Below are 18,946 nucleotides of genomic sequence, written 5' to 3'. Positions count from 1 at the left end.
CATCAGTTATTCCATTCAGAGGTGAAGAAGGGTTTTAAAGGACAGAGACGTGGCAGTCGCAGAGGTTTAATCAAGGTGAATATTTAGTGAGTGCACACTCAGCTGATCATAATGAGCATCTGAATCAATTCCCGTCACTGAGTCACGCCTGGAGTCTGTGCTGCCGGGTGTCAGCTGTTATCGCACACAGGGTCGTTATCTGTGAACGCTATTTTTTATGACCCCGGCCGACCTTTGCTCTTCTCCTTTCTCTCCTTTTTCCCTCGACTGTCCTGCAGAGATTTACGAGACGTTTCCCGTCCGACGCATACAGAGAACACCTACGCATGCACACACAGACGCACACACAGACACGTTTTTCGTGTTGCCTCTAATTCAGACTTCCCATTGACCTTATTAAATTTTCCATTATCTGCCACTTTATTAGGTACATGAGTGGCACCCAGTGTTGTCTGCTGCTGTGACCAGAAGTGTGAAGAATCAGCCTGTTATTAAAGTTATTATGGGCTGTATTTATGTAGCGCTGTTCTCGTCTTGATGATCTGCTTTACACTACAGGTTCGCCATTCACACGCTTCAACATGGGGTTAAGTGTCGTGCTCAAAGACACATATAGAGCCAGGAATTGAACCCAAAACCTTCCAGTCGAAAGACAACTGGCCTTGAGAATAAAAACTGTGTTTGTTACGAACCAATTAAAATCAGTTCTCTCTTAATGTGTCTGTTGTGTGTCTCTGTGTGTGTTCCATCATGTACTTACGCAACAACAATAGTGAGGGTTATATGGCTCTGCCTGTGTGTCTTTACAGGTTGTATATTAACAACTTGCTGTGGCAGGCCAGTGATAACACGCGGAGAGAGAGAGGAGCACACAGACTCAGTGTGGACGTCAGTGGTGTGGGATAAAAAATAATAACAACGTCTTGGATGGAAGAGGAAAGAGGAGACCATGCAGTGAATTCAACCGCTCACAAGTGCAGGACACTGGGGCACCTGAGAAGATTGTGATCATGAGTGGCCTGTGGTTGTGTTTGTGTTTGAGCGTGCTGGGGATTCTCGCCGCTCCGTGTTGGAGCATCAAACAGTGTCTGAGAGGCACGACGATCAACGTGATCCTGCTGGAGGACGAGGAATTTCCCTGGAGCCTGAAGTTTGTGCGAGGGGAAATACTGAAGGCCATGAAGACGGACGCAGACATCAATGTTGCACAAGGTAAAGGACGAGTTAAAAACACATTAAAACACATTAAAACACATTAAAACACATTAAAACACATTAAAAACACATTAAAACACATAAAAGCCCATTTACACCTTTGAGTTTGTCCTAGTATGCTTTCAATATGAGATACGGTGGAACTATAGTGGAGCCGTGTGCGTTCATGAAGAAGTGTGAGTTTACCTGCCTTGTTGGACAGTGAATACTGTCACTGTAAGTCAATAGTCTTGTTTTCTTTAACTATAACTATATATAATTTGTTTCACTCATGGTTAAATGCCATCAGGTCGTTTCGGGTACTGCAGTTATTTATTTTGTCCGCTAGATGGCGACATTGACCATAAAATATTCTATTTTGGCAAGTTACTCAGGGATGATGTGTTTTCAGTCATTGTAATTATGTTAAAGCCAGTTAAACTGATAATTAGCCCAGGATTGTTAAATCTTACTTCATTTGTATATTATGGTGATTATTTAAGATTAATAATCATATGTTATTAATGTATATCTATATTTGTAGATTAGGATGACTGATGATACTACAATATATAATTCTTTATTTCTTTTTCATTTACATTATGACCACACACACACACACACGTCCACTTACCTACCTGTGACTCCAACCACAAGGTCTATTTGAATACTTTGAGTGTCATAGTAACGGGAACACTTGTGAGATGTGTAAATATCAGTACATGTGTTTCTGGTGCAGAGTAAATGATGATGGCACTCAACAAAAATGAAAACAAAATTCAGGCTCACCTAAAATAATAATAATAATAATAATAATAATAATAATACAAAATAGTACAATATGTGAACTTCATCTCTGCAAAGTTTGACTTTGATCAAGTAACAGAAAGTAACAAAATTAGAGAAGTTTTAGTACAGAAAGTCATTTATATTTTCTCACATATAAAAGGACTTATTTCACTATTAGTGTTTATTCAATACAACAGTTTATGGCTTTGTTTCAAAGTTCCAGCAGACTTCTACATTTTTCCATTCCAAAAACGAACACCAGGTGGCAGGACTGAGCTGTATCCCAGTCCGTAGGCCTGTATCCACGATTTGAGTAAATCAGTGTTTCCAACCCTGGTCCTCAGGAAGCACTGCTCCAACACACCTGATTCAGATGAACAGCTCGTTATCAGGCTTCAGCAGAGCTTGTTGCAGGGCAGTGTTCCCTGAGGACCAGGGTTGGGGAACACTGGAGTAAATGCCAAAGAGATTGACAGTACTGTCAGCCAATCAGAATCAGCGGAACTAATGTCTGTTAGAGACGCCCGGAATGATTAGACTGTAACACAGGAAGTCCGTCTGGCCAGACAGATCGGTGGTTTTCTCTGTAATATGAACTTTGAGGTAAGAGCATTTTTACAGCCGTCGTTCGGTGAAGCACTTTTGTTGTCTTTATTCTTTGGCTTTTATCTCCGTGGTGCTTTGGTGTAGAGTACTTTGAGTACTTAGAGTCTCTGTTGTTGTTCGAGTTGTATGGAGTGTGTTCCGGATAACCTGTCATAGCGTTAGAGTCAGAAATGTGGCGTGTGGGTTGACACAGCGCTGCCGTACGGGGTTTGATATGTAGTAATTCATTTAGTTGTGATTTGAGCAGTGTTTGTCACATTTAGAATAGGTTTATACAGCCTTGTAGCCCACATTCAACTGTTCAGTTTGATGTGCAACACTATTTCACTATTTTTCATGCTTATCTGGGTCCCCTAAATGGGGGACCTTCGAACTAATTAAATCTGGTCTTAAATTATTTGCTTATCTTCCCAAAAAAATTAAATTTTATTCTGAAAATGTTTTGTCCACAAATCAAAATGATTCACTTTTAATGATTTTTTTGTTGCAAAGAAACTAGAGCTGAAACAATGAATCAATTAATTGATTACTAAATTAATCAACAACTATTTTGATAATCGATTGATCGGTTCAAAGCTTTTTTCATGATCAAAACAAAATTTCTGATTGTTTTAAGCTTCTTAAATGTGAGTATTTTCTTCGTTTCTTTGCTCTGCATAACGAACAAATCATTAAAAGTGAATCATTTTGGTTTGTGGACAAAACAAGACATTTGAGAACATCATCATTTCCAGCTTTGACAACATCTTTAAAGGTTTTCTGATATTTTATGGACCAAACGGTTAATCGAGAAAATAACTGACAGATTCATCGATTATGAAAATAATCATTAGTTGCAGCTCTAAAAGAAACTAGAAATTATTCACATTTACAAACAATGAAACAATCATAAATCTTGTTTTAATAATGAAAAAAGTTTCAAACTGATTAATTGAGTAATTGTTTCAACTCTAATTGGCTAATATCAAACATGTTTAATACTCCTGATTTGACATCAGGAGGGCTATGATGACGTTAAAATTGTGTAGGTTAATCCCTCACACTACAGGATAGTCCGATTTATATCAGCCTAAAAACAGAAGGTACCCCCCGATTGTCGGGAAAGGTCCGATCGGGACCAAAATCTGGTTTTAGGATCTTTTAGTGCCAAAGATCTGTGGATTTTGTTGTCTTCATAAATGGCACCTACAGTCTTGTCGTGGTTGCTGTACTGCGACTGCACTACAAGTGGGCAGTGTGGAGTGTAGAGACTACAGTGGGCTGTAAAAAGGACAATTATTGTTTCACCGTCTGTGTCAACAAACTAGCTTGCGTATACACTTTGTTCCACTGACTCTGACACCGCACGTCAACATCATCAGATAAGTCATTCCCGATAATGTGACCCTGAACATTTCCATTTATTAACTCTCATTAATAAATAATAAATCATTCTCCACCCGCTTGGATTTATTAATCAAACATTAACATATTTTGTAACTCAAACTTTACTCTTTAAACACTCGCCAAACTAATACGACATGATATCAAGGGAGAGGTGGGGGGAAAAAAGCAAGTCATTTATTAATTTAAGTGACTTCCTGCAGAGATTTTTATTACACCGAAAGAAAATGTTTTGCCGTGTTAATAAGTGATTGTATATGGAGTATTGTACTATGACCTGACAGGAAATGGTCAAGTGTAATGCTCACTAAATGTTTGGATCGTTACCTTGAGCTTCATGTTGACACGCTCATAAAAATAAAGATTAAGCTTTGACTTATATAGATGTTGCTGTGTGTAACTGCATAAACCTCAAGGCTTTCTTGCACTGTTTTTGCACCAAAATATACCTGGTTTAATCCTTAGGGTTTATATGTGTGTATATATATATATATATATATATATATATATATATATATATATATATATATATATATATATATATATATATATATATATACGTATATATACGTATATATACATATGTATATATACATATGTGTGTATGTATGACCAGTTTACACAAATGTAGATAGTACGGGTGTATGGTCAGTAATCATAGACAAAAAACTGCATTTCATGAGTTTCCTACATATTTTTTCTGCTGTTTGCCTGCTCTGTTTTGCCATGGTTGTTGTAGAGTAGGACTTAATTACTGCTTAAAAAAAAAAAAATCTGTTCCATTTATTCTCCCTTTCCACAAACCACAATACAGGCGTGAACTTTAACCTCACGGCCATCTTTGGCGGCTACAACACCACCTTTTATAAACTGCCTGGCTGCCAGAGCAGCACATGTGAGGGAGTTGCAGAACTACAATTCCTGATCGTGAGTAAACTAAATGCTTTTTATACACTACGAAGGACGACTGTAGTTACGGCAAAAGAAACCACTACATCACAGACATTTGTCTCTTGCAGAACTCTGGAGACCTGGGATGTGCTGTGCTCGGGCCGACCTGCAACTATGCGAGCTACCAAATGGTTGAGTATGTCCTCGTTTGTCCAGTCATGGTCACACTAGTACAGAAAAGTCCAGCACATGTGCACACATGTAAATTATTGTATAAAGTACCTAAAAGGGGATACTTGAGTAAACGTACAGTATCCTACCAGAAAAGGACTTTGGTTGAAGTTGAAGTCACTTTTTTATAATATTACTTAAGTAAAAGCACTTAAGTTGTAGAAGTAAAAGTGTGAAGAGTAATGATTGTGCCTTGGAAGGTTGTGGGTTTAATTCCTGGCTCTGCTTTCCTGGCATGTTGCAGCGTGTAAATGGGTATGAAAGTAACAAAAGTACAAATACTTCATTATTGTACTTATGTGCAAAAAATTCATGTATCTGTACTTTGTTATTTATATTTCTAGCAACTTGTACTTTTACTCCACTACATTTGCAGTAGAGTCTTTGTGACTCATTACTACCAAATAAAATCAGCTTTTCTAAGTCTTGATGAGCGACGTTACACTACAGTTTTCATCCATTCACACGTCTTTCATACCCGTTCACACGCTGCAACATGGGGTTCAGTGTCTCGCTCAAGGACACGTAAGCCAGGAACTGAACCCACAACCTCCCAGTTGAAAGACAACTCTTCCTACCACTGAGCCACCATTGCTCAATCCTAACTACTAAAATTTAAGTACATTGTATATCAGAAAATGACTTTTGATACTTAAGTACAGAAAATGTCATGTACTTTAAGACTTTTACTTAAGTAATATTATAATAAAATACTTCAACTTCTGGTAAGATACTTGTACTTTTACTCAAGTATCTCCGTTACTTTATACAAGACTGTCAAAGTGTGTCTGGTTCAAGCTCACTCATTGACAGATTCAGCCATTGTGGCGTGTGTACATGTGTACAGTATACATGCCTCTAACCCTCTTCTTTTACATGTCTTTCTCTATCCCTCTTTTCTTTTCACTTTGTTTCACCTCCGTTCCTTCACGTCTGCCAGTTCGGAAAAGGGTCTGAACCTCCGGACGCCCTTCATCTCTGCCGGGGCCTTCGGTCTCAGCTGCGACTACATGCGCAACCTGCAGCGCCTCCTGCCACCGGCGCGCAAGATCTCGAGCTTCATCATTCACTTCTGGAGAGAGAAGAACCTAATCAAGCCCATGTGGGAGACGGCCTACCTTTACAAGAACTATGTTAACACTGAGGACTGTTTCTGGTGAGTCTATAATTCTAGTCCCAATCTAATCTCCTTATTTTAGTTATTCAAAACTCTTTTGATGAGACCACTGTAAGATAATTGTCTTATATAAATATCATATTTTACTGTAATTTTACAGTAGGAACAGAATTTACTGTGAAAGATAGTAGTTATGTGAGCTGTACAGTATACTTTTCCATCAAAATATACCATACCAAAAACCATAATACTGCATTAAATTCTAAATGATCACTGTTAAAGCCTGTGAGATGATAATGATTTAGTTAAAGCCTGGAAAATCAGTTATTTTCTGCGAGGTAGGAGAAGAGCGCATAATATAGGCTTTAAAACAAAACTGTGGACCACTAAAGTCTAAAAGTTCTTTTATCATAACACACTCTTCTGATTTTTATTTCCACAGGTATATAAACGCACTGGACGCGGGTTTAGGCGAATTTTCCCTGGAAATCTCAAGAGTAGTGCTGCGCAGACCCGTCGACCTGAGGAATGTTCTGCAATCGCCCAACAGGTCAAGCAATTGTGGGTGCTTCTAAAATCCATATAGAAACATTGATTTTAATGTTAAACTGTCATTAAATAAATAGCTGTGACTTGAAGTTTGACTTTCACAGGTTGATAATGACGAATTAGCTCCTTTAATTGTATTTATCCTTTACTGAGCCAGGAAGTGTCCCATTGAGATGCAAGATCTGCACAAATAGTGCAAATTGTTTCAGAGACGAGACAACTTCAGATACAAAAGGTCATTAAAGGAGAGTAAAAAAAAAAGAGAGTTATAATAAAGTAAAGTGCAGAAGTGTACAGGCCTTACCAACAATGAGTGTTGAGTGTGTTTTAAATGAGGCAGTGTCTGTAGTGAAAGTATGTTTTGCAGCTCATTCCATGTCCATGATGCATACAAATGCTGGCTTAATTCTGGGAAGATAAGAAGTCTTTACCTTCAGGTCAAAGAACAAATTGTCTCAGTAGAAATATAATTTATTTTACTGCTCTATATGTTGCCGTAAAACGGGGCAGTTTGGTTTTGGTATTAACTTTCTGTCAGAAGACATAAACAGTGGTGTTTTTACGTGTTCTCTGTTCGCAGTGTTCATCATGTGTGGATCTCCCAAGGACGTGCTGGAGGTGAAACACAACATACCAGAGGCTGACAACAGTGAAATCCTCTTCATCCTTATTGATCTTTACAAGTCAGTGGTGTTTCTTTACCCGCGCTCTTACACGTCTCTCTAGGTGGAAATAATACACGTCTCTCTAGGTGGAAATAATCAATAGTCAATAGTAAGATGGTCGCTCCATTAATGAAAGCCTGTAATTCCCACTCCATCTGCAGTCTTGCAGTCTAAAGTACAAGTATCTTACTAAAAATGACTTTGAAGTGACTTTTTTATATAATATTACTTACGTAAAAGTTTTAAAGTATATGACATTTACTGTACTTAAGTACCAAAAGTCATTTTCTGATGTAAAGTGTACTTAAGTAAAAAAGTGATGGTTTTTCAACTGGAAGGTTGTGGGTTCAAATCCTGGCTCTGCTAGTCGATAATGTGCAAGACACTTAACCCCATGTTGCAGTGCGTGTGTGAATAGGTGAAAACTATAGTGTAAAGCAGCTCATCAAGACTAGAAAAGCGAGTCACAAACGACCAAAACAGCACTGGTCTTCACGGCTACTCACAGACAATAAACCTGTGTTTTAAACCTTGAAGGTCAGGTTTTTAAGTCATTCTGCAAACGGAGAATAAAGCAGTGTCGTATCTCCCACAGTGACGAATACTACGTCAACAAAACGTCACTGCCCGCCATGAAAAACGTGCTGGTGCTGACGATGCCAAACACCAGAAATTACATCATCAACGCCGACCTCAAAGGCAACAACCCGGTGAGGACACACACACACACACACACACACACACACACACAGAGGGACTTTCTCAACACATCAGAGGAGCTGTTGGTTCATCTCGCCCTCTTCCTCTCTCTCTCTGCAGATGAACGACTACATGTCTGCGTATCACGACGCCGTGCTGCTGATCGGACAGGTGATGAGGGACATCGTCAGCAAGCCGCCTTCGGAGATTCAGCAGATGGATTTCGTCAATGTGAACTACTTCAGGAACATAAGCTTTAATGGTAGGGGAGGACAAAAAACAAAATCACAATTTACTTTTGGTCCTAAAAATAATAAGCAAATAAAATATGTACAGATTTACATTAAATCCATGTCGCCAAACAAAGACCATTCGCCCCCAGATTGGTGCTGACGTTGATTATCGTGAGGCCTCTCAGATGGAGGCTGTCAACAGTTGTCACTTACAGTGACATGATGCCTGGAGGCTTCAGCTGCATGTAGCTTGTTGTTCATCCATCCATCCATCTTCTACAGCTTCATCCTCCACATGAGGGTCGCGATCCTGCGGTCAATTGAGAGTCTAATTTACCTAATCCCCATATTGAATGTTTTTTGGACTGTGCGAAGAAGCCGGAGAACCCTCGTATAGACCGGGTCGCCAACCCAGGTCTTCTTGCCGTCCAGAGTGCCAACCACTACACCAACCGTGTGGCTGTTATTGTTCATGGTAGTGAATTGGCTGTCGGTGGTTCTAGGGAAGTCCACTGCAGCTGGGGCGGGTTGTCTTTCAACTGGGAGGTTGTGGGTTCAATTACTACCCACAAGTGCGCTTGAGCCAGACACTCCATGTTGAAGCTTGTGAATGGTTAACGCAGCTCACTAGAAAAGCTCTATATAAATACAGACCATCACCAACTCTTCCTCTTCTGATTTTATTTGGTAGCAACGAGTCACAAAGACAGATAGAGGAAGTGTAGTGGAGTAAAAGGACAAGTTGCTAGAAATATAAATAGCAAAGTAAAGTACAGATGCGTGAATTGCGTACTTAAGTAGAGTACTTTGTTATATGTATATTACAACGCTGGTCGTAACGCCGGTGTTCTTGCACTTTGAAAGATGTTTAATTGTTAATAAAGTTGTGAATCTGCGCAGGCACTGGCGGGCTCTACAGACTGGACGAATATGGAGACAGAGATGTGGATCTAACCATCATTTACACTTCCACTGAGAACAAGGTCATTTATTCTCTGTTGATTGTGATGATGATTATTTTGTCGCACTGGCCGTCTTGGGTCTGCTTCCACCATAATCTCAGGCCTACATGTGTCAGAACAGCACTGGGAATTACAGTCTTCAGTCCCAGAACTTATTCTTATTGTCCATATCAAAGGTCTTTTCTGAACTGAAGGAAAACGTGCTTCAGCACAACCAGTAAGCAGCAGACGATGACACATTTTAAACTGCCACAAATATATGTAAGGTACATCAAAAAGTATATTTCAAAAAAAAAATGCATGTGTTAAAAAGGTGCACAATATTAGCAACAGCATTTGTTTCTCTTTAAAAGATATAATATCCTCTTGAAACGATCTGATGTTTTTGCCTTTCTGTCTTCAACAGTCAATATGTTTTATAGATATGGTTAAATGAAATAACATAAAATAAAATGTATAACTTCCTCTTCTCGCGTGATTTGCAGTATCGTATTTTATTCACATTCGACACGGCGCAAAACACAACCGATGTGGTCGAGATGAATCCTTCCTTCATCTGGGGACAAAGACTTCCGCACTTCAAACCAGATGTTGAAGGTAGCGAAGCCACACGCACGCACACACACACGCACACACTTCATATCATAGTGAGGGCCTTACCCTAACGTTGACTATCAAAACAAATGCCTTAACCCTAAAACCAGGTCTTAACCCTGAAAAAGCCCTTAAGCCTGTGACTTTTTCTGGGTCCTCACAAAGCCATACATACATGAACACACTCACCAGCCACTTTATTAGGTACACACATTCAACTACTTGCTAATGCACCCAATCAATACTTGACATTTCTCAAAAAATGTCCGATTTCCAGTACACAAGTAGACATCAATGTGCAACTATTTCATTCTTATTCAGAACGTTTAGAGAGCTCTCTTTAGTCCAACTCCTGTTATTAGTTCTCTGAAACATAGCTGCAAGGATTGTTTATTCTTTTTCCCTTTCAAAAACGCACTTACTCAGAGATGCAGTGCTCTTTTGAAAACATGATTACAGAAATGTGTCTATATTATCTTGTATCTTGAACTCCCACTTGTGTTTCACTGCTAGTTTGTCACGAATGTCGACGTAATCACGCGTGTGGCTTGTTTTAACTTCACCCCTTCAGGTATAGTGATGCTTGACGTTGCTGTCATCGTGTTGGCAGTGACGGTGGTGGTCGTGGCCACCATCGCCTTCATTTTCTACAGGTGAGTGTCATTTTGGGGGTTTCTCTCGGACTATTAATCGCATTATCCAGGTATAAGCAGGTCTAAGATGATGACTAGCTCGTTTTTAGTCGGACTAATGTGTTTACGTGACACAAGATTGTCTTAGTCCGACTAAAATTGGACTTTTAACGTGCACTAAGGCTCACTGACGACCGCACTTCAGAGCAGTGTAGTTTCTCCAGCTCTTTTTTGATGAAAACGACGTCGTAGCTTGTTGTTGATGTTGCTATGATTCAAAATATGTCTTGCATGAGGCAGAATTAATAACGTCGGCGATAACTAAAGTGAAATGTTAAATGTTGCAGGTTTTTTTTAAATCTCTACTTCTGTGAATGTGGTTTGGTCTGTTGGTATTTGTTTTAGAAAGAACAGGACAGAGCGTCAACTCAGAAAACGCTGGTCACACATTTCCTCTGATCTCATCACGCTGCTGGAAAAGGACAAACTCAATGTCGTCTCTTTGAAGGTAAATAGGTTTTTAACTCTTTTTTTTTCTTTTTTTTTTTAACGACCTCTTTATCACGAGTACAAACGCGGAAAATGTCCTTCGTCTGCTCCAATCAGATTGAAGTTGAGGCGAAGAAGAAGAATTTCCAGATCCGCCGAGCGCTCTATGATAAGAAGGTAGCTGCAACACTGTGACTGGCAGTCAAAGTTTTCAGTACCAATCACAGGCTCAAGAAACGACTGTAATGTGGTTGAATATGTTTCAGATTGTAATTCTGAAGGAGCTGCAGCACTCGGACGGGATCTTCAATGCGACTCGGAGGATAGAACTTAATGCGGTGAGGCACACACACACTCACACACGCGGGCCTGTCCTCTTTAATATTATTTGCCCCAGTTTGACGTTGTTCCGTTTGCCCCTGCAGCTCCTGCACATTGACTATTACAGCCTGACAAAGTTTTATGGGACAGTGAAGTTGGACGAGGGAGTGTTTGGAGTGTTCGAGTATGGAGAACGGGGGTCACTCAAGGTATTTATGACACACACACACACACATATACACTATGTACACCAGCACTCAGTCAGGGCCGTTGCAACAGGATTTGCCCCGAGGCCCTGCACGGGAAGGGGCCCCCCTGATGATTGCTGATTTTTAGATTTTACAACAATAACCCCTTTATTATGTGCTCCATAACAAGGTGAAGGTGGTCAGTTGATGAGTTGCACTTTTGCAGGGGTCAGAGGTCTTTTTTATGATGGTCACTAAGGATGTAACGGCACCCTGCAGCTGTTGACTTTGGCTATAATTATCAGCATGATAACGGTATCGGCAGATAATGGCTTTAAATTGTATAATCTGATCGACAAACACACCAAGATCTGCTGATAGGACTAATGACTACAACACTAGGCTAAATAGGCTGCTACCTTCTTGACTTCTTGACCATGAAGTACATTTTATCATAATATCGACATCTGCTGCGACATGATATATTGTTATCGTATCGGTTTTCGGCCCAAGCACTCCTGATATATCGGTATAAAAAAAGTCCAGTATCATGTATTCTCAATTAATCATGCATAAAAGGTGGAGTCTGAACTTGATATTTATTATCCCAGACATGAAAGACTCCAATGAGTTCTCTTTTTTGTTGTTATAATTTAATTTTCATGTCTCTAATGGATTTAGACACATTCCCTAACTGTAGGGATTTTAAATTTGCTTTATAATCAATAAAATTGGATTGGCATGAACCGTGATAATCGATTAATCTGACGATTATTATCTCGATGAATCGTTTGGTCCATAAAATATCAGAAAATCTTAAAAAAATTAGATTTTTTTAAGGTTTTGTGTTTGTCAAATTGGAAATGATGATATTCTCAAATGTCTTGTTTTGTCCATAAACCAAAATGATTCACTTTTAATGATTTCTTTGTTTTATGGAGCAAAGAAATGAAGAAAACATTCACATATAAGAAGCTGAAACAATCGGAAATCTTGATTTAATCATGAAAAAGCTTTGAACCCATTAATCGATTATTAAAATAGTTGTTGATTAATTTAGTAATCGATTCATCGGTTAATTGTTTCAGCTCTAAATGCCCCAGGCCCACGCCCCCCGCTCATATTCTTTGAAATGCCCCTGCATATCAAATACGATACAAGAGACAATGTTTTGTCCCGTCACGTGCCGTGTGTCTTCTTCCAGTACGTGCTGAATGACAAGATTTCCTACCCAGAGGAGACCTTCATGGACTGGGAGTTCAAGATCTCCGTCATGTACGACATCGCCAAGGTGACACAGAACAGAGACTCGGCTCTGCTGATGACCAGCACGTTATATGTCAAAGTGCCACGTTGTATGTGAGGTGTGTGTGTGTGTGAATCCTCCGTGCAGGGCATGTCCTACCTCCACACCAGTGACATCCAGGTGCACGGTCGCCTCAAGTCCACCAACTGTGTGGTGGACAATCGCATGGTGGTGAAGATCACAGACTTTGGCTGCAACAGCTTCTTAACCCCTGGAAATGGTAAAAGCACAGCTGTAGTGGTGCGTGTACTACGACCAACTCCACCCTATCGCTGCTTCCTTTCCTCATCTCCTCTCTTCTTCTCCCCTTCTCCTCCTCCTCCTCTCAGATTTGTGGACAGCCCCGGAGCATCTGAGGAAACACGGCACGTCTCAGAAGGGGGACGTCTACAGCTTTGCCATCATCTCTCAGGAGATTGTGCTCCGAAAGTGCACCTTCTACACCGAGTGCTGCTCTGACCGATCAGGTGTGACACACGGACGTGAACTCTGTCCACAATCCAGGCTTTTCACACTCACACACTGAGCTCTCCAAAATGTAGAGAACCAAAAATCAAAAATGTGGGACTGTGTGCAAATCATCAGAAAAGTAAGAGTGTTAGCCTTTATTTCTCCCCCTCTCTCATCATGGATTTATAGTTTATATCTTAAAGGTCCAGTGAGTAACATTTTGTAGTCTTGGAACAGGGAGGGGTCAAACTCAAATGACCTTGGGGTCAATAAGCATCTGGTCTGGTCAAAAGGGGGGCCGGTCTAGAGAAAAAAAAAAGTAATAATATTCCATTATGATATTGCAATTAAGATGTTCATAATGATGTGTCCCAGAATTTAAAAGTAAAAGTGCTTGTTTTAATGCAGACTGATAAAAACACATTTATGGTGCAAAATAATCGATAAATACCAAAAAAAACAATGAAATAAATATAAATTTAAGTAAATAAAACACCAAACAAGCCTTTGTATGTACAGTTGATATAGTTTAATGGGAGAATGTGTTTGTGTTTGTGTTTGAACAGAAAAGTTGGCCAGAGTCATAATGTCTTACTTTAGACCAGATCTTCATTTGGAGACAACGTCAGAGACAGAAGCAGAGGTGAGTTATATTCACGTCTCTCGTGGAGTTAGATGTTAGATGTGTGATACGACTTTAGATCTTCCCGTTCTGTCTCTCAAAGGTTTATATGTTGATAAGAAGCTGTTGGGATGAGGATCCAGAGAAAAGGCCGGACTTCAAGAAGGTTGAGAACTGTCTGGGGAAGATCATCAGGTAATTCCTGTCTTTGATGAATATATGTGTGGGCCATGTGTACACACAGGAGAACATTTTGACTTTACCTGGTCTTTTCAGTAAAATCCATAACCAGGAAAACGAGAGCTACATGGATAATATGATACGACGACTGCAGATGTACTCCAGAAACCTGGAGCACCTGGTGGAGGAGAGAACGGCGCTCTACAAGGCCGAGCGGGACAGAGCCGACTGCCTCAACTTCATGCTGCTGCCTGGGTCTGTTTACACTTTTGTTTTGCTTATTTTAACCATAAAAGGGCCAGAGAATGTCTTTTGCCCGTTTTTCCAGAATAACTTTCAATATCTGGCCGTTATTTACACTTTACTGCACGTTAAAAATAGTGAATTAACAATTCAAAATGAAGAAAAACACTGTCGTTGTACATGGACACCAGATTTTGCGTGTTGAATTTTGAAATTTGAAGAGTGGAACACATAATATTTAAAACGATATTGTGTTTGAGTCTTTTTTGAGCAAAAAAAAAAAGACTACCATAATTACCGTAATAACCACATGTTGACTTTGACGTGCAAAAACCGCAGGAATATTTCCGCAGTTAAAGGGCTTGTTTTTGAAGCAGCTGAAAGTTAATATACACGTTAATGACCATCATAACATGGGTTGCAGATTTAAGCTGAATAATAAAAGGCTCACAAAGTAAAATCCACACCTACTCAAGTCTACGATAACCTGAAAATATATGTGCCACCTTTCCTTTCCTTTCCTTTCCTTTCCTTTCCTCCCACACCAAAGTCCATAGAGAAAATCAGCATTTTTATCTTGTCTTAGTGTGTGCCACTCGGGTAAATCTGAGCATAAGATTTCAAACACTGAAGTCACAAGATAACACGTTTGAACTGAAGAAAAAAGCGTTGCTCTTTGGCTTCCTCGCCATCACTTTGGTGGGGATTATGAAAGGAAGCCAGATTTGGAACCAGTGGTTTGCTCAGGCGGATCATTCCGTGTCATCCGTCGTCTTGCAGTCCGGCGGTGAAGAGCCTGAAGGAGACCGGTGTGGTGGAGCCGGAGCTGTACGACGAGGTGACCATATATTTCAGCGACATCGTCGGTTTCACCACCCTGTGCCAGTACAGCACGCCGATGGAGGTGGTGGACATGCTCAACGACATCTACAAGAACTTCGACAGCATCGTCGACCACCACGACGTTTACAAGGTACTGAAAATGGTGACAAACGTGTTTTAAAGTTGCCCTAGTATAAGAACGGTTGATGATACAGGTACACTTTGTGCGGCTTTGTGAGCGTCGGGAGGCGTTCAGGAGCTCCCACATTTAATCTTGTGAAAAACGGGTTTAAATTGGCAGAGAAATGACAGTTTAAAAATCACCCTCCAAAGCTGAGTTTTAACATGGGAGTCAATGGGAGGTGTGACCGGAACTCCCTGCACTTTTAGGTGATTTTAAGAAAAACTGCAAGTCATATGAGAATAAAGACAACACACAGGTTTAGACAACCATAGAAACATTTTCATGTAAAAACAAATGTCTGTGTAGGTTGGAAATTGTGGGCAGGAGAAGAGTTTGTTTAGAGATTTTCGTGATTATTTTCATGGTCCTCAGCTGAGTGTGCCACTCTAAAATCTGAAAAGTACAAAACTTAAACTGCGATTGTTTTAGAAACTGTAAAAGGTATCACAATTTGAATTTAGGTGAGAAAAGTCTCAAGTCTTGTGACCCGTTTAATGTTTCAACCACATCTCTACGTTAAAGTATGACGACACTGTGAGGCTCCAAAGTGGACTGGGTTGTGACGCCATGGTTACTCGATAACAATAACAATAGATGCTTTCCTTGCAATGCAAGTACTCCAGATTAACGTCTCATCCGTGTGTCCTCAGGTGGAGACGATAGGCGACGCCTACATGGTCGCGTCTGGGCTGCCAAAGAGAAACGGCAACAGACACGCAGTGGACATCTGCTGCATGGCCCTGGACATTTTAGCTTTCATGGGCACGTTCCAGCTCCGACACCTGCCCGGAATCCCCGTGTGGATACGCATTGGCATACACTCAGGTAGACCATGCATAAGTTCAATTATTTCATTCATTTTAGTGGAAAAGAGCCAAGATGTTTTACAAAAAAAGGACATTTTCAGATATTTTTCTTTATAAATGTGGTTATATTATAATATCTACCTCTGCTTATGTCCTGAAAATTCCCCTTTTCTGCACTTTCACACAGGAGTTAGTTGTTGCTGCACTGCTGCCTTCACCACTAAATTTAAAGCTGGTATTTTGGGACTTTGGTGTATGAAAATACTTTTAATTCAGATTCACGCCAGTGACACAAACCTACCAAGCAAGGCAGCAGTAGACCTGCAGCTCCCTTGTCCACCTTGAGCTGAAATCACTGATTCTCTGTCTGGACTTTGGTCCTTTTTCCACTTCTGAGCGTGAGCGTTTAACAAACCTACGAGATACATATTCTAGAGATATCTTAGATTTATGCAGACGTGTATTTTGTTGTGTTGGCAGAAATCTGCACCTGTGCTATTAAATGAGGTATTTGACCCTCTTTATACTTTCCACTCATTTTCTAACCTTGTAAACACTTGTAACTTGTTATTCTCTGTGTGTGTTTAGGTCCGTGTGCAGCAGGCGTTGTTGGGGTAAAAATGCCCAGATATTGTTTGTTTGGAGACACGGTCAACACGGCGTCTCGTATGGAGTCCACAGGACATCGTGAGTGCCGAGATAAACCCGACTTCTCTGATCAAATCATGTTACATCAGCAATGCACCGCACGTCGCTCCCGTGCGACTGAAGGACACGACTGACGCTTTTTATCGTGTGTCTCCTCGTCCTCCAGCCCTGAGGATCCACGTCAGTCAGCCGACGATAAACATCCTGCAGAGGACAGACTGTAGGTTTGAGTACGAGTTCAGAGGAGAAACTTACCTGAAGGTAACCTTAATTAAACCTTCTATATAATATAATATAATATAAACCTTAATTAAAAGTCCTGCATAAAAGAAAAGGCAAAGTTATCACAGTCCAGAGACTTAAATGTGTGTTTTCAGGGCAAAGGCACAGAGGCGACGTACTGGTTAACAGGTGAAACTGGAGAAGACTACGACCTCCCGACTCCGCCCACAGCGTGAGTAAAACAAACTTTAATTACGGTAACGCACTGTAACGATGTTAAAGGGTTTAATATTAGTTACCATGTAGAATTATTTTATATATATTTATAAGTAGTACAATTTGGAAAAAGTTTGATAATAAAATTTTCAAATGTACTGTTTTACAAAAAAAAAAACAGAAAAATATTAAAGAACATTATTATTTCTTGATTAAGATGTTATTTTCTTGCATTTCCTGAACAGAGATTACTTTTATGATTAATTATGAATTCTTCTGAATTCAGTTAGAGTCCCTAACATTTCCTGCCATTGTGTTTTTATTGTTAAGCCATTTTGGCTGTGGTGAATGAATATACCTCTTATTTGCCAAAGCTACTTCAGCCTGAAATATAAATATAATATAAATATTGATAATATTTTTGACATTTTAAAGGCCATTTTTCCACTCATTTAAAGTGGAAAAGGGGTTAATAATAATTTTAGTTTTAAACAAGTTTGTATGTACATATATTTAAGAAGGTTATCTTTAATCACTGTAAGCACTGTAAAGGAAAAACAAAACATGAGGAAGCTCTAAAATCCTGGGTTTTCTGTGGAGTTTGTACATTTTAAATTATTTGTTAGGTCACATGACACGGAAGCTACTTCAAAAACATGTTTTTCTGGTTATTAATATCAAATGTAAGACGCACTTAAAGAAGAAGGCTTACACTGTTTATATATTGAATGATTTCCAGCATTTCCCCGTTCTCCTGCTTCTACAGGGAGAACTTCCAGCGGCTGCAGCAGGACCTGGCCAACATGATCCTCAAGTGTCTGGAGCAGCGTTCCCGACACTCCGTCCGCAGGAAGAAGCCCCCGCTGTGTCCGAGTCAGAGCGACGGCGACAACAAGGAGCTCGAATCAGAGTGTGAGAACCAGCAGCCCGAGTACCTGCATCTGGCTACTGTCAACAACACACTCAGTACTTTCCTGTAGGAGAGAGCTGACGCTGTTCAGCGGGAGTGTGAGGGGGCAACCAGCAGGGGGAGGCAGAGAGAAGGGACGACTGTGAACATGTTTACAAGGTGAAAAGATGTCAAATGTGTGTGTGTGTGTATATACAAAATTAAGCACAGAACTAATACCTGGTGTTGAATTTAATGTTAATAATGAAATCTTCTTAATGCTGGTATGGGCATGTGAGCGTCTTTTTCAAAAAAAGTAGCTAAGGTTATTACTTGCAGTAAAGACCTTGACTTTAGGTAGTTTTATACTTTTGTGAATGAATAAATGAATGATGGAATTAATGAAGAATTCACAGGAAATGATGTTTTACTGACAAAAAAAACCTTTTAAAAGTCATTTGCTTCTATGCACTCGACCCTTCCCTGCAAGAAATTAGAATTGTCAGTTTAACTTGATATTTTTCTCTTTATTTTATTTATTCTTAATATGATAAAATGTTAGAGAAAATAGAACAGCAAATTTACTTAAAATAAACACTTTTCTGATCTTAACCCGTTTTTTTTCTTTCCTTCTTTGAAACTCTTACCGTCAAATCAAAGCTTCAAAGAAACACTGGACCATATCTCATTTTAATATCTCATTTTTAATTCACTTTCCTGTTCATGCTTTGCATATTTATATTTATATACACCTGCATGAGACAATGTGACCGCCTACTGTGGGTCGTGCTCTTATTCTGAAGGCGCAGTGTAAC

The 18,946-nt window shown here is 39.8% G+C and overlaps 1 protein-coding gene across 1 annotated transcript; it reads left to right on the top strand.

Annotated features, from left to right (window-relative positions):
• Positions 1-860: 860 nt before the first annotated feature.
• gucy2cb (guanylate cyclase 2Cb) lies at positions 861-18,743 on the top strand. Its single transcript, XM_044013830.1, has 27 exons — positions 861-1,212; positions 4,787-4,899; positions 4,992-5,059; positions 6,035-6,250; positions 6,654-6,772; positions 7,341-7,443; positions 8,021-8,135; positions 8,245-8,386; positions 9,258-9,340; positions 9,805-9,916; positions 10,485-10,566; positions 10,951-11,053; positions 11,152-11,211; positions 11,301-11,372; positions 11,460-11,564; positions 12,748-12,834; positions 12,937-13,069; positions 13,179-13,316; positions 13,866-13,942; positions 14,025-14,116; positions 14,198-14,356; positions 15,125-15,317; positions 16,001-16,175; positions 16,745-16,843; positions 16,971-17,065; positions 17,182-17,258; positions 18,009-18,743. The coding sequence occupies exons 1-27, from the start codon at positions 1,011-1,013 to the stop codon at positions 18,220-18,222; spliced, it is 3,234 nt and encodes a 1,077-aa protein (XP_043869765.1). The 5' UTR covers positions 861-1,010; the 3' UTR covers positions 18,223-18,743.
• The last annotated feature ends 203 nt before the right edge of the window (positions 18,744-18,946 follow it).

This window comes from Solea senegalensis, linkage group LG18 (assembly GCF_019176455.1).
Source record: "Solea senegalensis isolate Sse05_10M linkage group LG18, IFAPA_SoseM_1, whole genome shotgun sequence".
NCBI lineage: Eukaryota > Metazoa > Chordata > Actinopteri > Pleuronectiformes > Soleidae > Solea > Solea senegalensis.
The sequence above is the reverse complement of the archived record's forward strand: the minus strand, read 5'-3'. Positions and strand labels throughout refer to the sequence as shown.

Coding starts and splice junctions, on each gene's coding strand:
- gucy2cb (XM_044013830.1), top strand. CDS start 1,011: ATGAGTGGCCTGTGGTTGTGTTTGTGTTTGAGCGTGCTGGGGATTCTC. Junction 13,070..13,178: donor CTTCTTAACCCCTGGAAATG/GTAAAAGCACAG, acceptor TCCTCCTCTCAG/ATTTGTGGACAGCCCCGGAG. Junction 13,317..13,865: donor GTGCTGCTCTGACCGATCAG/GTGTGACACACG, acceptor GTGTTTGAACAG/AAAAGTTGGCCAGAGTCATA.